The sequence below is a fragment of the Pristiophorus japonicus genome, chromosome 1, assembly GCF_044704955.1.
Source record: "Pristiophorus japonicus isolate sPriJap1 chromosome 1, sPriJap1.hap1, whole genome shotgun sequence".
In the NCBI taxonomy this organism is placed as follows: Eukaryota; Metazoa; Chordata; class Chondrichthyes; family Pristiophoridae; genus Pristiophorus; species Pristiophorus japonicus.
This window is the reverse complement of record NC_091977.1, coordinates 406,347,549-406,367,727: the sequence shown is the minus strand read 5'-3', so window position 1 is coordinate 406,367,727 and position 20,179 is coordinate 406,347,549. Positions and strand designations below refer to the sequence as shown.

General features: G+C 47.5%; 1 protein-coding gene across 1 annotated transcript in view; it reads right to left on the bottom strand.

The window, feature by feature from the left end:
- The window catches only part of unm_hu7910 (un-named hu7910), a 397,894-nt gene that overhangs the window by 180,036 nt on the left and 197,679 nt on the right, over positions 1-20,179 (bottom strand). Inside the window, 2 exon segments of the mRNA XM_070891910.1 lie at positions 8,966-8,983; positions 10,024-10,075. Of these exon segments, the coding sequence (XP_070748011.1) occupies positions 8,966-8,983; positions 10,024-10,075 (70 nt within the window).

The window sequence follows — 20,179 nt, the reverse complement described above, 5'->3', positions numbered from 1 at the left end:
TTTTGAAATTCAATTTTAATCCCGCAATTTTTTTTTTTACAAATTATGAAAGACAGAGACAAAATCTAGTGTTAGCAGCAGTCCTTCTGCATACCATTCTTTCACAATGTTTTTGTAATCCTTGAATCTTACCATCCAGCATTTTCCTATACTCAAGACACTGTGTCACTAAATGGATTTTTTATAAATAATGCATCCTGAGCTTTACAACACAACACAGCTCCGACAGATGAGCCCTCATGAGCTAAGGTCAGAAGCCACATTGAAGCTGACTGATTTGTTATCCGATAGCTGGCAAATCCTTGGAAGTAAATATATCTGGAGACCTTCTTGCAAGTAATCAGATACTAGTCATACACAGAACCCCCAAAATTAACAGGATCAAAAGAAACATGCAGAATGCAATTATAACACAGCCTACATTTTACCTTTTAGAAACCATACGAACGCTCAACTTTTGTGATTAGTAAATGTGTACAGTTTTTCATTGAGGAAACTACAAATAGGAAAAGGAATACATTTTATGAAACAACAACAGCATACTCACTCCTGTTAATTTGAAGCCATTTTTCTTCAAATAAAAGTTTGAACTATCCAACAGTTCAAATTAAGCAATTCTGGGTGAAACAGCACAGTAAATCAGTATAGGAAAACAAAAAAAAATCCCCTAAAATATTACGGCAACTATTGAACTTCATGTGACTGAAATTTGAGCACAGTACAGGCTGCACAATGTAAAGTTCAATCATTCTGCAAAACACTCTTGTGACTGCCTACAACGCATGTGCCTTCCTGCCCATAACACATTTGTCCATCACGCGTTTAATACAGTGAAAACTTTCATCGGGACATCTGGCTTAATTGCCAGCCACTCCATCAATTGCACATAAATGGATGCTAAGGTGACGGTGGTGGCTGGTTTATCTTCATCCATCTACTCACTGCATCCACTTGTTTGGGCTTTCTCCTCTCGAGTAGCAAATTTCCCACAAAGCATTAACAATATTAGTGTCAGTCAGCAATTAGACATCAGTACTTCCTTATCAATACTGACAATGGATTCAAACCTCATATCTGCTTGCAGTTGCAACAGAAAACTCAAATTAAAGAAGTTTGTTGCTCCAGAATCAGCCATTAGTGTCTCTGCAGGATTCTCAAATGTGCCAAATGCAGCTGCCTCTTATGTTTGTTGGATTAATTTTCAGTGGCAAATGTAGTAGCCAATGGATTCTGCTTTTAGATACAAGCACTTCAAGTGAGTAGTCAACTACGAATATGAATTTTCTGCCTTGTGATACCATGCTGCAGTCAATGACTCAACCACTTCTTGAAGGCATTTATGCCTTTTTGTTGTTTCTATGGGCCCAAGTTTCCACATAATTTGCGCCTGATTTTTAGGAGCAACTGGTGGAGAACGGACTATCTTAGAAATCGCAATTCTCCACATTTTTTTTTCTGCAGTTCTAGTCAGGTAGAACAGTTCTACTTTGGAACAGAATTTTTTCTTCAAAAGGGGGCGTGTCCGGCCACTGACGCCTGATTTGAAAGTTTCCACAATGAAAACGTACTCCAGTCTAAAGTAGAATGGAGCAAGTGAAGATTTTTGTAGAACTGAAAAAACCTGTTCTACACATTAAAAAATCAGGCGCAGGTTACAAATTAGGCGTCCAGAACGAGGTGGGGGGGGGGGGGGGGGGGAAGGGAAGTCATTAAATTCTATAATAAATCCTTATTTATACTTATACAAATATTATACAAATAAATCCAACCTGAATAAACATTTATAAGCAAAGAAAAGATTAAATAAACCATCTTCCTACCTGTGTGAAAGTGCTTCAGGCAGGCCTTTCGGGACCGAAGGCTGAACGGGCCGGCCTGAGACTTCGGGCAGGGCCGTCCCCAGCACCAGATTTACAGGTAGGTGGCGTTGGGTTGGGTCGGGTCGGGGGGGAGAGAGAGAGAGGGAGGGAGGGGGGGGGGAAGAGAGAGGGAGGGAGGAGGGGAGAGAGAGAGAGGGGGGGGGGAAAGAGAGAGAGGGAGGGGGGGGAGAGAGAGAGAGGGAGGGGGGGGAGGTCAGGTTGGATCCAGTCCGGGAGCGGGAGTCGAGTCGGGTCGGGGGGCAGGAGCGCGGGTCGGGTCGGGGAGGCGGGGAGCGGGAACAGGAGCGCGGGTCGGGTCGGGGGGGAAGGGACGCGGGTGTCGGGCTGGTCCGGAGGCGGGGGGGGGGGGGGGGGGGGGCGAGGAGCGGGTGTCGGGTCTGGTCTGGAGGCAGGGGGGGGGGGGGCAGGGAGCGGGTGTCGGGTCTGGTCCGGAGGCAGGGGGGGGCAGGGAGCGGGTGTCGGGTCTGGTTCGGAGGGGGGGGGGGGGGGGAGCGGGTGTCGGGTCTGGTCCAGAGGCAGGGGGGCGGGGAGCAGGTGTCGGGTCGGGTCTGGTCTGGTTCGGAGGGGGGGGGGGGGGAGCGGGTGTCGGGTCTGGTCCAGAGGCAGGGGGGGCGGGGAGCAGGTGTCGGGTCGGGTCTGGTCTGGTCCGGAGGCGGGGGGGGGAGAACGGGTGTCGGGTCTGGTCCGGAGGCAGGGGGGGGGCAGAGAGCGGGTGTCGGGTCTGGTCGGAGGCAGGGGGGGGCAGGGAGCGGGTGTCGGGTCTGGTTCGGAGGGGGGGGGGGGAGCGGGTGTCGGGTCTGGTCCAGAGGCAGGGGGGGCGGGGAGCAGGTGTCGGGTCGGGTCTGGTCTGGTCCGGAGGCGGGGGGGAGAACGGGTGTCGGGTCTGGTCCGGAGGCAGGGGGGGCGGGGAGCGAGTGTCGGGTCTGGTCCGGAGGCGGGGGGGGGGGGAGAACGGGTGTCGGGTCTGGTCCGGAGGCAGGGGGGGCGGGGAGCGAGTGTCGGGTCTGGTCCGGAGGCAGGGGGGGGGGGGCAGGGAGCGGGTGTCGGGTCTGGTCCGGAGGCAGGGGGGGGCAGGGAGCGGGTGTCGGGTCTGGTTCGGAGGGGGGGGGGGGGAGCGGGTGTCGGGTCTGGTCCAGAGGCAGGGGGGGCGGGGAGCAGGTGTCGGGTCGGGTCTGGTCTGGTCCGGAGGCGGGGGGGGAGAACGGGTGTCGGGTCTGGTCCGGAGGCAGGGGGGGCGGGGAGCGAGTGTCGGGTCTGGTCCGGAGGCGGGGGGGGGGGAGAACGGGTGTCGGGTCTGGTCCGGAGGCAGGGGGGGCGGGGAGCGAGTGTCGGGTCTGGTCCGGAGGCAGGGGGGGCGGGGAGCAGGTGTCGGGTCGGGTCTGGTCTGGTCCGGAGGCGGGGGGGGCGGGGAGCGAGTGTCGGGTCTGGTCCGGAGGCGGGGGGGGGAGAACGGGTGTCGGGTCTGGTCCGGAGGGGGGGGGGGCGGGGAGCGAGTGTCGGGTCTGGTCCGGAGGGGGGGGGCGGGGAGCGAGTGTCGGGTCTGGTCCGGAGGCGGGGGGGGGAGAACGGGTGTCGGGTCTGGTCCGGAGGGGGGGGGGGGAGAGCGGGTGTCGGGTCTGGTCCGGAGGGGGGGGGGCGGGGAGCGAGTGTCGGGTCTGGTCGGGGGGAAAGCAGGAGCTGGCCGTGGGAGGAGCCTTATTCACGCAGCCCCAGTGAGGCCATTCAGCCAGGGCTAGGGGCTGCGTGCTTCGGGCCCCTCCCACACAGTTCGGCGCCTGGAGCTACTGCACTTGCGGCCCACTGTAGCGCGCATGTGCAGAGGTCCCGGCACTGTTTTCAGCGCAGAGACCTGGCTCCGCCCCCCCATAGCTCGTGCTGGCTGCGCCGAGGGCCAGAGGACCTGCAGGTAGGTGGAGAATACCGAGGATTTTTTTAGGCGCACTTTGTGGCGCAAAAAACGGGCGTCCAGGTCGGGACTGCGCCGTTCTAGGCGCGTGTGGAAACTTGGGCCCTATAAGTTGAAGACCAAGAAAACAACCAGTCCAGCAACTTTTTTTCTTTCCAGTCATGTGAACACAAAAATTATACAAATTATTTGCTTAGCTTTTTTCCAGTGAATGTCATTAGAACTTAAAAAAGGCTAGTTTTATCAGAATTAAATACGCCTTTAAGTTTATGACGAGATAACACATCAGGAATTTAAAAAAATATTTATTGATGCCTTGCCTGTCAGCCTGACATCGGTAGTGGGTAAAATGATGGAATCAATTATTAAGGATGTCATAGCAGCGCATTTGGAAAGAGGTGACATGATAGGTCCAAGTCAGCATGGATGTGTGAAAGGGAAATCATGCTTGACAAATCTTCTGGAATTTTTTGAGGATGTTTCCAGTAGAGTGGACAAGGGAGAACCAGTTGATGTGGTGTATTTGGACTTTCAGAAGGCTTTCGACAAGGTCCCACACAAGAAATTAATGTGCAAAGTTAAAGCACATGGGATTACGGGTAGTGTGCTGATATGGATTGAGAACTGGTTGGCCGACAGGAAAATGAGTAGGAGTAAAAGGGTACTTTTCAGAATGGCAGGCAGTGACTAGTGGGGTACCGCAAGGTTCTGTGCTGGGGCCCCAGCTGTTTACATTGTACATTAATGATTTAGACTAGAGGATTAAATGTAGTATCTCTAAATTTGCGGATGACACTAAGTTGGGTGGCAGTGAGAGCTGCAAGGAGGATGCTATGAGGCTGCAGAGTAACTTGGATAGGTTAGGTGAGTGGGCAAATGCATGGCAGATGAAGTATAATGTGGATAAATGTGAGGTTATCAACTTTGGTGGTAAAAACAGAGACAGATTATCTGAATGGTGACAGATTAGGAAAAGGGGAGGTGCAACGAGACCTGGGTGTCATGGCACATCAGTCATTGAAGGTTGGCATGCAGGTACAGCAGGCGGTTAAGAAAGCAACTGGCATGTTGGCCTTTATAGCTAGGAGATTTGAGTACAGGGGCAGGGAGGTGTTACTACAGTTGTACAGGGCCTTGGTGAGGCCACATCTGGAGTATTGTGTACAGTTTTGGTCTCCTAACTTGAGGAAGGACATTCTTGCTATTGAGGGAGTGCAGCGAAGGTTCACCAGGCTGATTCCCGGGATGGCGGGACTGACATATCAAGATAGACTGGATCAACTGGCTTGTATTCACTGGAGTTCAGAAGAATGAGAGGGGATCTCATAGAAATGTTTAAAATTCTGACAGGTTTCGACAGGTTAGATGCAGGAAGAACGTTCCCAATGCTTGGGGAAGTCCAGAACCAGGGGTCACAGTCTAAGGATAAGGGGTAAGCCATTTAGGACCGAGATGAGGAGAAACTTCTTCACCCAGAGAGTGGTGAACCTGTGGAATTCTCTACCACAGAAAGTTGTTGAGGCCAATTCACCAAATATATTCAAAAAGGAGTTAGATGTTGTCCTTACTACTCGGAGGATTCAAGGGGTATGGCGAGAAAGCAGGAATGGGGTACTGAAGTTGCATGTTCCGCCATGAACTCATTGAATGGCGGTGCAGGCGCGAAGGGCCGAATGGCCTACTCCTGCACCTATTTTCTATGTTTCTATGTCTCCCACGTGGGAACCTGGATTTAATTGCATGGTGGTTTTTGAAATGGCTAATTCACAATGCAGAAAAAGGGTCGGTTCCAAATTCATTCACATTTTCTAGCAAGCAAAAAGCCCAGGCAGGTTAGCTGCTCTCGACTGCTTGAACCAAGTTGAATTTGAATTAGGTATCAGAATGCTCTTGGGTGACTGTACAGTCCAATACCGGAATTAGTCTGTGTCACAGGTGGGACAGTCGTTGAAGGACAGGGTGGATGGAACTGGTTTGCCGCACCGCTCCTTCCGCTGCCTGCGCTTGTTTTCTGCATGCGCTCGGCGACGAGACTCGAGGTGCTCAGCGCCCTCCTGGATGCTCTTCCTCTACTTAGGGCGTTCTTTGGCCAGGGACTTTCAGGTGTTGGTGGGGATGTTACCTTTTATCAAGGAGGCTTTGAGGGTGTCCTTGAAACGTTTCCTCTGCCCACCTGGGGCTCGCTTGCCGTGTAGGAGTTCCAAGTTGATCGCTTGCTTTGGGAGTCTCGTCAGGCATGCGAACACTGTGGCCTGCCCATCGGAGCTGGTCTAATGTGGTCAGTGCTTCGATGCTGGCCTGATCGATCACGCTAATGTTGGTGCGTCTGTCCTCCCAGGGGATTTGCAAGATCTTGCGGAGACATGGTCCATGTCTCCGAGCCATATAGGAGGGCGGGTATCACTACAGATACCATGAGCTTGGTGGCAGATTTGAGGGCCTGATCTTCGAACACTCTTTTCCTCAGGCGGCCGAATGCTGCGCTGGCACACTGGGGGCGGTGTTGAACCTCGTTGTCTATGTCTGCCCTTGCTGATAATAGGCTCCCGAGGTATGGAAAGTGGTCCACGTTGTCCAGGACCGCGCCATGGATCTTGATGACTGGGAGGGCAGTGCTGTGTGGTGGGGTCAGATTGGTGGAGGACCTTTGTCTTATGGATATTTAGTGTAAGGCCTATGCTTTGGTACGCTTCAGTGAAGGTGCTATGATTTGGAGTTCAGTCTTCTGAATGTGTGCAGACGCAAGCGTCGTCCATGTACTGTAGTTCGACGACAGAGGTTGGGACAGTCTTGGATCTGGCCTGGAGACGACGAAGGTTGAACAGGTTCCCACTGGTTCTGTAGTTTAGTTCCACTCCAGCGGGGAGCTTGTTCAGTGTGAGGTGGAGCATGGCAGCAAGGAAGATCGAGAAGAGGGTTGGCGCAATGACGCAGTCCTGCTTGACCCCGATCCGCATGTGTATTGGGTCTGTGATGGATCCGTTGGTCAGGATCATGGCTTGCATGTCGTCATGGAGCAGGCGGAGGATGGCGACAAACTTTTTGGGGCAGCCGAAATGGAGCAGGACGCTCCATAGTTTGAATCCCTCCAATCCGGTTTCCGCGCCTGCCACAGTACCGAAACTGCTCTCATCAAAGTCACAAATGTCATACCTTTGTTACCTCTAGCCTTGACTATTGCAACGCACTCCTTGCAACCACCCACATTCTACTCTACGTGAAATAGTGGTGATCCAAAACTGAGCTGCCTCTGTCCTAACTCGCATCAAGTCCCGCTCACCCTTCACCAGTACTCACTTACCTACATTAGCTTCCAGTTAAGCAATTTCAAAATTCTCATCCTTATTTTCAAATCCTTCCATGGCCTCGCTGCTCCCTATCTCTGTAATTGGTCGTGAGGTAGAGCTGGGTGTCATCAGCGTACATGTGGAAAATGACGCTGTATGTTCGGATGATGTCGCCAAGGGGCAAAATGTAGATGAGAAATAGGAGGGGGCCAAGGATAGATCACCGGGGAACACCAGAGGTAACAATGCGGGGGCGGGAAGAGAAGCCATTTGCAGGTGATTCTCTGGCTACGATTAGATAGATAAGAATGGAACTATGCAAGTGCAGTACCACCCAGCTGGACAACGGTGGAGAGGCGTTGGAGAAGGAGAGAGTGGTCAACTGTGTCAAAGGCTGCAGACAAGTTAAGCAGGATGAGGAGGGATAGTTTGGCTTTGCCACAGTCACAAAAGATGTAATTTGTGACTTTGATGAGAGCCGTTTCGGTACTGTGGCAGGTGCGGAAACCCGATTGGAAGGATTCAAACATGGAATTGTGAGAAAGATGGGCACGGATTTGGGAGGCGACAACATGTTCAAGGACTTGAGAGGAAAGGGAGGCTGGAGATGGGGTGGTAGTTTGCAAGGATGGAAAGATCAAGGGTTGTTTTTTTTTTTGAGAGGGGTGATGACGGCAGATTTGAGTGAACGGATGACAGTACCTGAGGAGAGAGAACCGTTAATAATGTCAGTTGACATGGGAACCAGAAAAGAAAGTTAGGTGATCAGCAGTTTGGTGGGAATAGGGTCTCGGGAGCAGGATGTGGGTCTCAAGGACAGGATGAGCCTGGAAAGGTCATGAGGGGAGAGCAGAGAGAAACTCAAGAAAGATGCGAGGTCAAGTCTCGGGCAGGGGGGGATCCTTCGAGGAAGTTTGGCCCGGTGGGCTAGGGGAAGGAAGGGAAAAGGTAGAGGCTGCCGAACGGATCTTGGAGACAAAGAAGTCCATGAGCTCCTCACACTTATTGTCGGAGGTGAGGAGAGATACTGGGGAGAGGGGACAAGAACATAAGAACTAGGGGCAGGAGTAGGAGATACGGCCCTTCGAGCCTGCTCCACCATTCAATAAGATCATGGCTGATCTTCGACCTCAGCTCCACTTTCCCACCCGATTCCCCTATCCCTTGATTCCCCTAGAGTCCAAAACTCTATCTATCTCAGCCTTGAACATACTCATCAACTCAGCATCCACAGCCTTTTGGGGTAGAGAATTCCAAAGATTCACAAGCCTCGGAGAGAAGAAATCCTCCTCCTCTCAGTCTTAAATGGGCGACCCCTTATCCTGAGACTATGGCCCCTAGTTCTAGACTCTCTAGCCAGGGGAAATAACCTCAGCAGCTACCCCACTAATCCCCCTTAGAATCTTGTAAAAATATTTGGGATGGGTAAAAAACATAGGGCTGTTTGACAAGTATCATCCGATTGAGTAATGACGCCCGTTTGTTTTCCAATTGGCACAGGAAGACTCAATGAGATCACCCCTCTTTCTTCTAAGCGCCAGAGAGTATAGGCCCAAATCTACTCAATCTCACCTTATAGGACAACCCTCATCCCAGGGATCAGTCCAGTGAACCTTCGTTGCACCGCCTCTAAGGCATGCGTCTCTCCTTTCTCAGATAAGGAAACCAAAACTGTGCACAGTACTCCAGATGTGGTCTCACCAAAGCTCTGTACAATTGTAGCAAGGCTATCTTACTCTTGTACTCCAACCCCTTTGCAATAAAGGCCAACATGCCAATTGCCTTCCTAATTGCTTGCTGTTCCTGCATGCTAACTTTCAGTGCTTTCTGTATGAGGATATCAAAATGCCTCTGAAAAAACATTTAATAGTTTCTCAGCATTTAAAAAATATTCTGTTTTTCTATTTTTCCTATTAAAATTAATAATCTCACATTTCCCCACATTACACTCCATCTGCCACCTTATTGCCCACTCACATAACCTGTCTATATCCTATTGCAGGCTCTTTGTGTCCTCCTCATAGCTTACAGTCCCACCTAGCTTTTTATCGTCAACAAACGTACATTACACTTGGTCCCTTCATTCAAGTCATTAACATAAATTGTAAATAAGAGGCCCAAGCACTGATCCTTGCAGCACCCCACTAGTTATAGCCTGCTAACCAGAAAATGACCTGTTTAATCCTACTCTGTTTGTTTTCTGTCCATTAACCAATTCTCTATCCATGCTAATATATTACCCTCAACCCCAGGAGCCCTTATCTTGCTTAGCAACCTTTTGGAAATCCAAATAAAGATCCACTGGTTCCCCTTTATCTACCCTGCTAGGTATCCTTAGAAAAATCTAACAAATTTGTTAAACACTATTTCCCTGTCAGAAAGCCATATTGACTCAAAGTCCCCATGGCAGACTGGTCAGAAAAGTAAAACCCCATGGGATCCAAGGGAAAGTAGCAAGTTGGGCCCAACACTGGCTCAGTTACAGTAAGCAATGAGGAATAGTCGAGGGGTATTTTTGTGATGAAGGCTTTTTCCAGTGGGGTTCCGCAGGGCTCAGTACTTGGTCCCTTGCTTTGTGCGGTATATATCAATAATTTAGACTTCTACGCATGCTGCGGGACGGAGTCAAGAACACTAGAGTCAAAGGTAGATTCTCGGTTGAGGAGATTTTCAAATTGCTCCTTCCAGCAGGTCCTGACTGCATCGGTGTCTTTGATGAGTGTTTCCCTGTTCTTGGCCACTTTAGTAAAACCAAACACTGCACAAGGTAGAAAAAGCCATAAGGCAGCTTAAGAACAACAAGGCTTTGAGAGTGAAGGGAACCCCTGCTGAGGCACTACTGGCACGAATAAATGACCTCATCTCTTTCATCTGGAGGGAGGAGAGCATGCCGGGCAATCTCAGAGATGCAGTGATTGTGACCATCTTTAAAAAAGGGGACAAGTCTGACTGCGGCAACTACAGAGGAATCTCCCTGTTATCAGCCACTGGGAAGGTCGTCGCTAGAGTCCTCCATAACCATCTTCTTCCTGTGGCTGAGGAGCTCCTCCCAGAGTTACAGTGCGGATTTGGTCCCCATGGGGCACAACGGACATGATTTTTGCAGCACGACAACTGCAGGAAAAACGCAAGGAACAGCACCAGCCCTTATACATGGCCGCCTTCAACCTTACAAAGGCCTTTGACACTGTCAACCGAGGGGGTCTATGGAGCATCTTCCTCTGTTTCAGATGCCCCCAAAAGTTCGTCACCATCCTCCGCCTGCTCCACGACGACATGCAGGCTGTGATCCTTACCAACGGATCCAATCCACGTCTGGACCGGGGTCAAACAGGGCTGCGTCATTGCCCCAACCCTCTTCTCAATCTTCCTCATTGCCATGCTCCAACTCACAGTCAACAAGCTCCCCACTGGAGTGGAACTAAACTACAGAACCAGAGGAAAGCTATTCAAGCTACGCCGTCTCCAGGCCAGGTCCAAGACCACCCCAACACTGTCGTTGAGCTACTGTCGGCGGACGACGCCTGTGTCTGCGCACATACAGAGGCTGAACTCCAGGACATAGTCGACGTATTTACTGAGGCAGACGAAAGCATGGGCCTTACGCTAAACATCAGCAAGACAAAGGTCCTCCACCAGCCTGTCCTTACCGCACAGCACTGTCCCCCAGTCATCAAGATCCAGGGCGCTGCCGTGGACAACATGGACCACTTCCCATATCTCGGGAGCCTCCTATCAACTAGAGCAGGCATTGACGACGAGATCGAACACCACCTCCAGTGCGCCAGTGCAGCCTTCAGCCGCCTGAGGAAAAGGGTGTTTGAAGACCCTCAAAACTGCTCTTAAGCTCATGGTCTACAGGGCTGTAGTAATACCCGCCCTCCTGTATGGCTCAGAAACATGGACCATGTACAGTAGACACCAAGTCGCTGGAAAAATACCAACGATGTCTCCGCAAGATCCTACAAATCCCCTGGGAGGACAGACACACCAACATTAGCGTCCTCGACCAGTCCAACATCCCCAGCATCGAAGCACTGACTACACTTGATAAGCTCCGCTGGGCAGGCCACATAGTCCGCATGCCAGACACGAGACTCCCAAAGCAAGCGCTCTACTCGGAACTCCTTCACGGCAAACGAACCAAAGGTGGGCAGCGGAAACATTACAAGGACATCCTCAAAGCCTCCCTGATAAAGTGCAACATCCCCACTGACACATGGGAGAACCTAGCCAAAGACCGCCCTAAGTGGAGGAAGCGCATCCTGGAGGATGCTGAGCACCTCAGTCTTGTCGCCGAGAGCGTGCAGAAATCATGCACAAGCAGCGGAAAGAGCGTGCGGCAAACCAGTCCCACCCACCCTTCCCTCAATGATTATCTACCCCACCCGTGACAGAGACTGTGGTTCTCGTATTAGACTGTACAGCCACCTAAGAACTCATGTTAAGAGTGGAAACAAGTCTTCCTCAATTCTGAGGGACTGCCTATGATGATGATGAAACTTCTATGTAGGGGGCATGATTAAGAAGTTTGCAAATGATACAAAAATTGGCCGTGTGGTTGATAATGAGGAAGAAAGGACTTATCAGGTGGGCTCAAAAACGACAAATGGAATTCAATCAGGTGAAGTGTGAGGTAATGCATTTGGGGAGGGCCAACAAGGCAAGGGAATCATCATCATCATCATCATACACAAGTGACAGAAGGACTTTGGAGTGCATGTCCACTCTGAAGCTAACAGGATAGGTAGATAAGGTGGTTAAAAAGGCATACAGGATACTTTATTAGTCGAGCCATAGAATATAAGAACTTGGAAGTTATGCTTGAACTGTATAAAGCACTAGTTAGGCCACAGCTAGAGTACTGTGTGCAGTTCGGGTCATCACATTACAGGAAAGATGTGATTGTACTAGAGAGAGTACAGAGGAGATTCACGAGGATTTTGCCTAGACTGGAGAAATTTAGCCATGAGGAAAGATTGGATAGGCTAGGGTTGTTTTCTTTAGAAGAGAGAAGACTGAGGGGAGACTTAATTGAAGTGCATAAAATTATGAGGGACCGAGATAAAGTGGATAGGAAGGACCCATTTCCCTTAGCAGAGAGATCAATGACCAGGGGGCATAAATTTAAAGTAATTGGTAGAAGGATTAGAGGGGAGTTGAGGAGAAATGTTTTCACCCAGAGGGTGGTGGGGGTCTGGAACTCACTGCCTGAAAGGGTGGTAGAGGCAGGAACCCTCATCACATTTAAAAAGTACTTGGCTATGCACCTACAGTGCCGTAGCCTACAAGGCTATGGACCAAGAGCTGGAAAGTGGGATTAGGCTGGATAGCTCTTTTTCATCCAACACAGACACGATGGGTCTTATTCTGAGCTGTAAATTTCTATGCTTTTATATGAAAATACATGAAACAATTTTCATAAAATTAGATTTGGTTCAGAAACAGTAATTCTCCATTTTCAACCTGGGGTTTTAATGATATTAACGTTTAAAAAAAGGTAACTGTCAACAGTTCAGAATTATTTCATGACTTAATTAAAACATTTCATGTTAATTAACTACTTAAACCTCTTAGGAAAAGAACAGGCAAACTGTGATATACAATTATTGGAGTAGGTAGCGTGATTTAAAAAAAAACTAATTCTAACAATTCAAAATGCGATATTCAAGATAACCAATTAAGCAAAGCAATGACAGAAATAGTCCGAGCACAATTTACTGGGTCAATTATACCAATGTTAACATTTGCCATCAGGAAAACCTGGGTGGACAAAATACAGACAATGAAACTTAAAATTAGTAATGTGAAAAAGGGCACCTCCCCCAATTGTTCAGTGGGTGAAATACTACCTGATGTGGTACTGAGGCACACAGAACACTCAGGTTTATTTTGGGCAAGGGTTGAATTTGTTGATTGCAGCTGGGACACCGAGGGAGGGAAACTAAAAAAAAAAAATCAGGCTTCCTATTTTAATCTGCAGCAATGACTCTTGCTGGAAAGTAAGAGTATTTACAATGTATATACAAATCAGTACAGAATGAAATAACTGAAACCACATTGGTCAAATTGTTTCCCATTATTTACTGCTCTGACTCTCTCACGAGGAATGGAGACTTTATGAAAAACTGCTTCCCAATTTACATGGGTACCAATACTACATAACGGGAAGTCCTTAAGTATATACATGAACATAGGACAGGAGTAGGCCATTCAGCCTTCAAGCCTGTTCCGCCATTTCATTAGATCAAGTCTGATCATTACTCCACTCCTTTTACCTACCGTTGCCCCATATCCCTTGAAATCCTTCGCCAACAAACATCCTACATGAACTACTGCCTTCAGAAGTAGAGTGGAAAAAGGGGGGTTGGGGGGACAATGAAGAAAAAACCCCACAAAAGTATCTCCCTGAAAAAGTAATTTGTGGAAATCATTCAAAAAACCACACAAAAAGGAGAAATCTGAAAGTGTCACTAAATGGAAGAATGTCACAGCAGGTAACATTTTCACCAATATAATTTGACAGAAATTAAGCAATTGATTTTAATTTTGACTCAGCAAATGCAATAGGTACAGGGCTGGATTTTCTGCTGCTGGCCACTTCTGTTTTCACCCCAGAGGGGTGGCAATGGCGGCGGTGAGTTCTTCTGGACAGGCGGCTAGCTTCCAGCGCCCGCCGATGATTTCAGGGCCGATTTCGGCGGGGCACAGAGCATAACGCCCAAAAGAGGTGAGCCGGTGTGCAACGCCCTTGATTGCAACACCGGCTTGATTTATGACTCCCGCTCGACCTGTAGCGCTGAGTAGGGTGTCGTGCTGGGACCGCCTGTGAAAACGGGCAGTCCAAACTGTAGCGGCTGCAGTGAGGCAAGTAATGTTGACCTCAGGGAAGTTTTTTCTTTTTTTTTTGCAATTTATGTTATGGTGGCATAGGCTATGTATTGGGAATGTTTTTTCTCTCCCCAGGTCTCTTAGAGCGCTCCCAGGCCAGCAGTTTAGCTCAGGATTTTCACATGCTCAGCCGACCTAGCGTCCGAGAGAGGTATACAACGCCTCCCTTACCGCTCCGCCCCAAACTCAGGGCCCAGCTGCCCAATTTTGCTGACTGAGGCATAATCAGTTGAGAGGCAGTACCAGGGCCACCCTGCCGTCACCAACATCCCGAAATCCTGCCCATAGTCTGAAAACCCAGTCAGTCTGCGAGTGTAGAAAGAATAATTGTGTTTTTCCAAAGTGAGGAGTTTTAAAGCAAATAAAATCAAGAGCTCAAATTGGGTCAGCGGTGATCTTGATAATATCTGCCAAGAATTGGTTCTTAATATCTCTTTAATATCTAACAGTCTCCATTGTGCATGCAAAATGGCTGACTCGCAGATCCATTGTCTGCTGTTCAATGTTCTATATCTGTTCTTCGGGTTGCCAGATTACACACGGAAGCGTCGGTTGCGAAGCATGGAGTTGAGAAGATGGATCGTTGTTCTGCAGGGTAAAGTGGTGGAGAGCTTGAAAAGCATGCTTCCATACTGTATCATACGCTGCCGACAGGTCCACGAGTGCTACGGCAGTCTTGAGCTGAAGCTGGAAGCCTGCTTCGATGTACATTGTTAAAGCTACCACTTGGTCGCAGCAATTATAGCTGCTCCAGAAGCCCGCTTGCTCCTTTGAAAATGGCTGGCTCGATGATGGGCGGTAGGCTGTGGAGTAGTAGCCTCTCCAGCACTTTATAACAAGTACAAAGTAAAGCGATCGGGCGGTAGCTGGAGGCTTCACAAGCATTCTTCCCCTGCTTCAGGAGGGCAATTATTTTAAGTCTCCCTCCAAATAGGTGGAATTTTACCAGTTGCCAGTACCTCAGAAGAAGATGGTCAAATATCTCTTCGCTTTGGGTCCCAGTGCTCAAGGATTACTTGTTTGTCAACAGGGCTGTGTTTAGTTCGTCCAAGGTGAATGGATCAGATATAGTTGACGATCTTGGTGCTGCAGTCAAGTTAGTCGAAAGCTGCCGCTTCATCAGCAGACAAAATTCTTTGTCCACCGGAGCTTTTGATGTTTGTATCAAGTGGGATGCAATGGCATCCGCTCTGATGGTCGTCCTGTGTTTATAGGTGGGGTGTGCCCTGTCAAGTTGACGGAGCAGGGCCCATGCTTTCCTGCTGGAGTGAATGAAGTTAAACTTCTCCATAAGGCTCCTCCACCTTTCACTTCTCGCCGAGTTCAAGGACTCCAGCACTGCGGTGGCTGTGTCTGCGTTTTTGTTCAGCGAATACTCCTGATGGAGAGCCTCATTTTCTTCCGTTCAACAAGGAATATATGTCTTTCTATATTCCTTGTGGAGGGGGTCGGTCAGGACACCAGGAGACGGGGACGGGGTGGGGAGAGAAAAAGAGGTTTGGCCGAGGCGGGAGGTCAGGCGGCCGGAGGAGGTCGGGCCGAGGGGGTGGGGCGGGCGAGTCTGGATTTAGGAACATTTTCCAGTTTCCGGATGACCCCGGTGTCCGCATCATTCCGAAACTCCGGATTTTGGACGTCACACCTGTAATGGTAAACGTGGCCTGAAACTTGGCTGCATCTTCTTGCAGGCATGGTAACCTATGTGATGGTGCTGTAGATATCAAAGGAAAGCACCCGATGCAAGCATCTGATGCAGCAGCACCCCCTCAACCTCAGCAGCCAGAGGAGACCAAGTGCTGGGCTGCACCATCATTTTTCTGCAGATTCATACATCTATGGGTCCCTTTCCTTTCATCGTGGCTGCTACTGCTTAAATCATATGCTCCTTCAACCTTGGCTAAGGTTACTGATGGATTGAAATTACTTTTAATGCTCTCTAGAGCTTTCTAAATGTTTGTCCGCCACCTTCTGACACCTATGTTTAATTGTCCGCATCTGTTTTAATTTGACTTGCATGCCATTTTCATCTCCTAGCTCCTGGACTGTAAAGCATTCTGCAAATAAGCTTAGAAACAAAAATTGCATGCGATTAGCACCTGGGGCTGTGGTGGGTCTTAAATCAAACACGTCCTCAAGAATTCAATCACTAACAGGACTCGCTGCAATTACTTTCTCATCATCGTTCTCTTCCCTATTGCCTGACCTACACCTAACCATCTCTACTTTTCCTAGAAATCTTTCAGACATGACCTCTGCACCAAATCTGTCCCCCGACTCACGATGACATCAAAACTTGTGTTAAACTACCTAGCCTCTACTCCTTCGACACTCAGTACCCACCAGATTCCAGACACTCTCCCGTCCTGTCCCCCAATACCAAAGCCACACCTACAGCCACAAATCTGCTGGCTATAAGCTGAAGCACGACATGGCAAATGACCTGACATGGTGATTGCTGGTGCATCCCAAGGTTCCAGGCACAGCTTTCTCTGTCTCATCATTTACATGTTATTCAGAAGCAGAGGGCGAGCTTTCACTTATACACTGATAATTATTAGCTTGATATAAGAAATAGGAACAGGAGTAGGCCATTTGGCCCCTCGAGCCTGCTCCGCTATTCAATAAGATCATGGCTGACCTAATCCTGGCCTCAACTCCACTTCCCTGCCCGCTCCCCATAACTCTCGACTCCCTAATTGTTCAAAAATCTGTCTATCTCCACCTTAAATATATTCAATGACCCAGCCTCCACAGCTCTCTGGGGTAGAGAATTCCAAAGATTACCGACCCTCAGAGAAGAAATTCCACCTTTTCCGTTTTAAATGGGCGAACCTTTATTCTGAAACTACGCCCTAGTTCTAGATTCCCCTATGAGGGGTAACATCCTCTCTGCATCTACCCTGTCAAGCCCCCTTAGAATCTTATACTTTTCAATAAGATCACCTCTCATTCTCCTAAACTCCAGTGAGTGTAGGCCCAATCTTTCTTCATATAACAACCCCTTCATCTCAGGAATCAACCTCGTTAACCTTCTCTGAATTGCCTCCAATGCAAGTATTTGCTTCCTTAAATAAGAAGACCAAAACTGTATACAGTACTCCAGGTGTGGTCCTACCAACATCCTGTACAGTTGTAGCAAGACTTGCCTACTTTTATACTCTATCCCCCTTGCAATAAAGGCCAACATTCCATTTGCCTTCCTGATTAATTGCTGTTCCTGCATGCTAACTTTTTGTTTCATGTACAAGGACCCCCAGATCCCTCTGTACCTCAGCATTTTGTAATCTCTCTCCATTTAAATAATAATAATTTTTTTATTTATTTTTCCTACCAAAGTGGATAACCAACCTCACATTTTCCCACATTATAATCCATCTGTCAAATTTTTGCCGACTCACTTACCCTATCTATATCCCTTTGTAGATTCTATTCTATATCCCTTTGTAGATTCTTTGCATCCTCCTCACGACTTGCTTTCCCACCAATTTTTGTATCAGCAAATTTGGCTACATTACACCTTCCCACCACTTCCTCTATTGAGCCTAGTGATTACTGCCATTTCAAACTGCTTGACGTTAAGGCCTGGATGAGCTAAAACCGTTACCAATTTAATGCTGGAAAAAATGAAGTCATCTGCTTTGGCTCCAGCAAATACCTATGCCGGTCATGTTGTGTTATATAGGATATACAGCAACAGGCCTTTCGGTCCAACCAGTCCATGCTAGCGTGTATGCTCCACTTGAGCCTCCTCCCATCTTTCCTCATTTAACTCCATCAGCATAACCCGCTATTCCCTTCTCCCTCATACGCTTATCTAGCCGCCCCTTAAATGCATCTATACTATTCGCTTCAACCACTCACTGTTCCGTTTTCCAAGTGCCAAATTCTCACCACTCTCCAGGTAAATAAGTTTCTTCTGAATTCCCTATTTGATTTCTTGGTGACTATCTTGTATTGATGGCCTCTAGTTTTGCTCTTCCCCACAAGAGGAAATACTCTCTGTATCTACTCTATTCAAATATTTCATGATTTTAAAGACCTTTATTAGGTCACCCCTCAGCCTTCTCTGAGAGAAGAGACCCAAGCCTGTTTATCCTTTCCTGATAGGTACACCCTCGCATTTCTGGTATCATCCTTGTAAATCTTCTTTGCACCATCTCCAGTGCCTCTATATCCTTTTTATAATATGGTGACCAGAATTGTACATGGTACTCCAAGTGTGGTCCAACCAACGTCCGATAAGAGTTTAGCATAACTTCACTACTTTTCAATTCCCTCTAGAAATAAACCCTAGGGCTTGGTTTGCTTTTTTATGGCCTTTGTGTCCCTTTGCTCCTCCACCCCATTTAGTTTCTTATTTTTCAAGTAATATGTGACCTCCCTATTGTTCTTACCAATTACATGCCCATTCTGCAAGTTTATTAATGTCTGCCTGTAATTTTGCTGCCGTCCTCCTCAGTTGTGACTATCCTCTTCCCATATGGTGTCATCCGTAAATTTAGAAATTGTGTTTTTGATTCCAAAGTCTAAATCGCTGATATAAATTGTGAACAACAGTGGTCCCAGCACTGATCCTTGTGGAGCACCACTACCCACCTTCTACCACTGTGAATAGCTACCCTTCACCCTTACTCTCTGCTTTCTGCCTTGAAGCCAGCTAGCTATCCATTCTGCTACTTGTCCCTTGACTTAAGTCTATTATTTGATACCTTATCGAAGGCATTTTGAAAATCTAGATACATCACATCTACTACATTACCCTTGTCTACTCTGTTACCTCTTCAAAAAATTCAGTTAGGTTGGACAAGCAAAACTTCCCTTTTGAAACCCATGCTGATTATTTATTATATTTTTGGTTTTTAGATGTTCTTCCATTTTCTCCTTCAGTAAGTATTCCATTATTTTTCCTACCACTGATGTTAAGCTGACTGGTCTATAGTTCCCTGGACATGTTTTGTCTCCCTTCTTAAATGTAGGTATTACGTTAGCTATCCGCCAGTCCTCTGGCACTACACCTTTTTCTAATGAATTATTAAATATATGTAGCAATGCCTCTGCTATCCCATCGCTAGATTCTTTTAAAATGCACGGATGTAATCCGTCCGGACCAAGGGTTTTATCGTCTTTAAGTTTCAGTAGGTTATTTAATATATTTTCTCATTTTATTTTAAATGCAGTTATCTCATTACTAATCTCGTCATACGATATCATCTCCACCTGTTCTAGCTCCCTGGTAAATACTGAAGTAAAATAATTATTTAATATCTCTGCCATCTTTCTATGCAGTATGTGTATTATCCTATCCATCCCTTAGTGACTCTATTCTCATCCTGATCGTCCTTTTTTTATTTACGTGCCTGCAAAATATTTTACTATTTTATTTTATGTTCCTTCATAATTTAATTTCATTGTTTCTCTTTGCCTTCCCAATTGTTTTTTTGACTTCTCTTCTAATCTTTTCGTATTCTCCTATATGTTCTCCCATGTACTTAATGTATGCCTAGTTCCTTACCCCCAATTTTACCCTGATGGCTTTATTCATCCACGGTGTGTCATTAGTGTTTAGGTAGTCCTTTTTTAGTGGAATATATTTTTCCTGAACTCTGCTGAACAGCATTTTAAATGTTTGCTGTGGCTGTTCTATGTCATTGTTTGCCAATATTGTTGTCCATTTTATTTTTCCAAGTTCTTTTCTCAGCCCCTCAATATCAGCTTTTTTCCAATCTATTATGCTGGTCTTCGTCCTTCTCAATTATTATTTTAAAGCGTATTAGATTATGGTCACTATTGCCTAGATGTTTCCCTACTTTTACTTCTCTTATCTGCTCTGGTTCATTCCCCATTACTCGACCCAATAGCGATCCGTCCTTGTTGGGCTTTTTACATATTAGTTAGAGAGGAATCCTGTATAAACTGTAGGAACTCTTTCCTTATCCCCTTTATCTACCTCTTCTGTCCAATTAATATCTGGGTAGTTGAAATCCCCCATGATTATTATTCTGTTTTTTTTACTCATGTCCCTAATTTGATTGCATATTTCTTCCTCCACCTTCCTTTCACTATTAGGTGGTCTGTAGACCAATCCCGTTAGTGTGATTGATCCTTTATTATCTTTTATCTCTATCCACATAGATTCTATTTCTGTTTTGGCCAATAACTGCGTCACTTTTTTCTACTGCCATTGTTATCCCTAATAAGTACAGCTACTCTAGCTC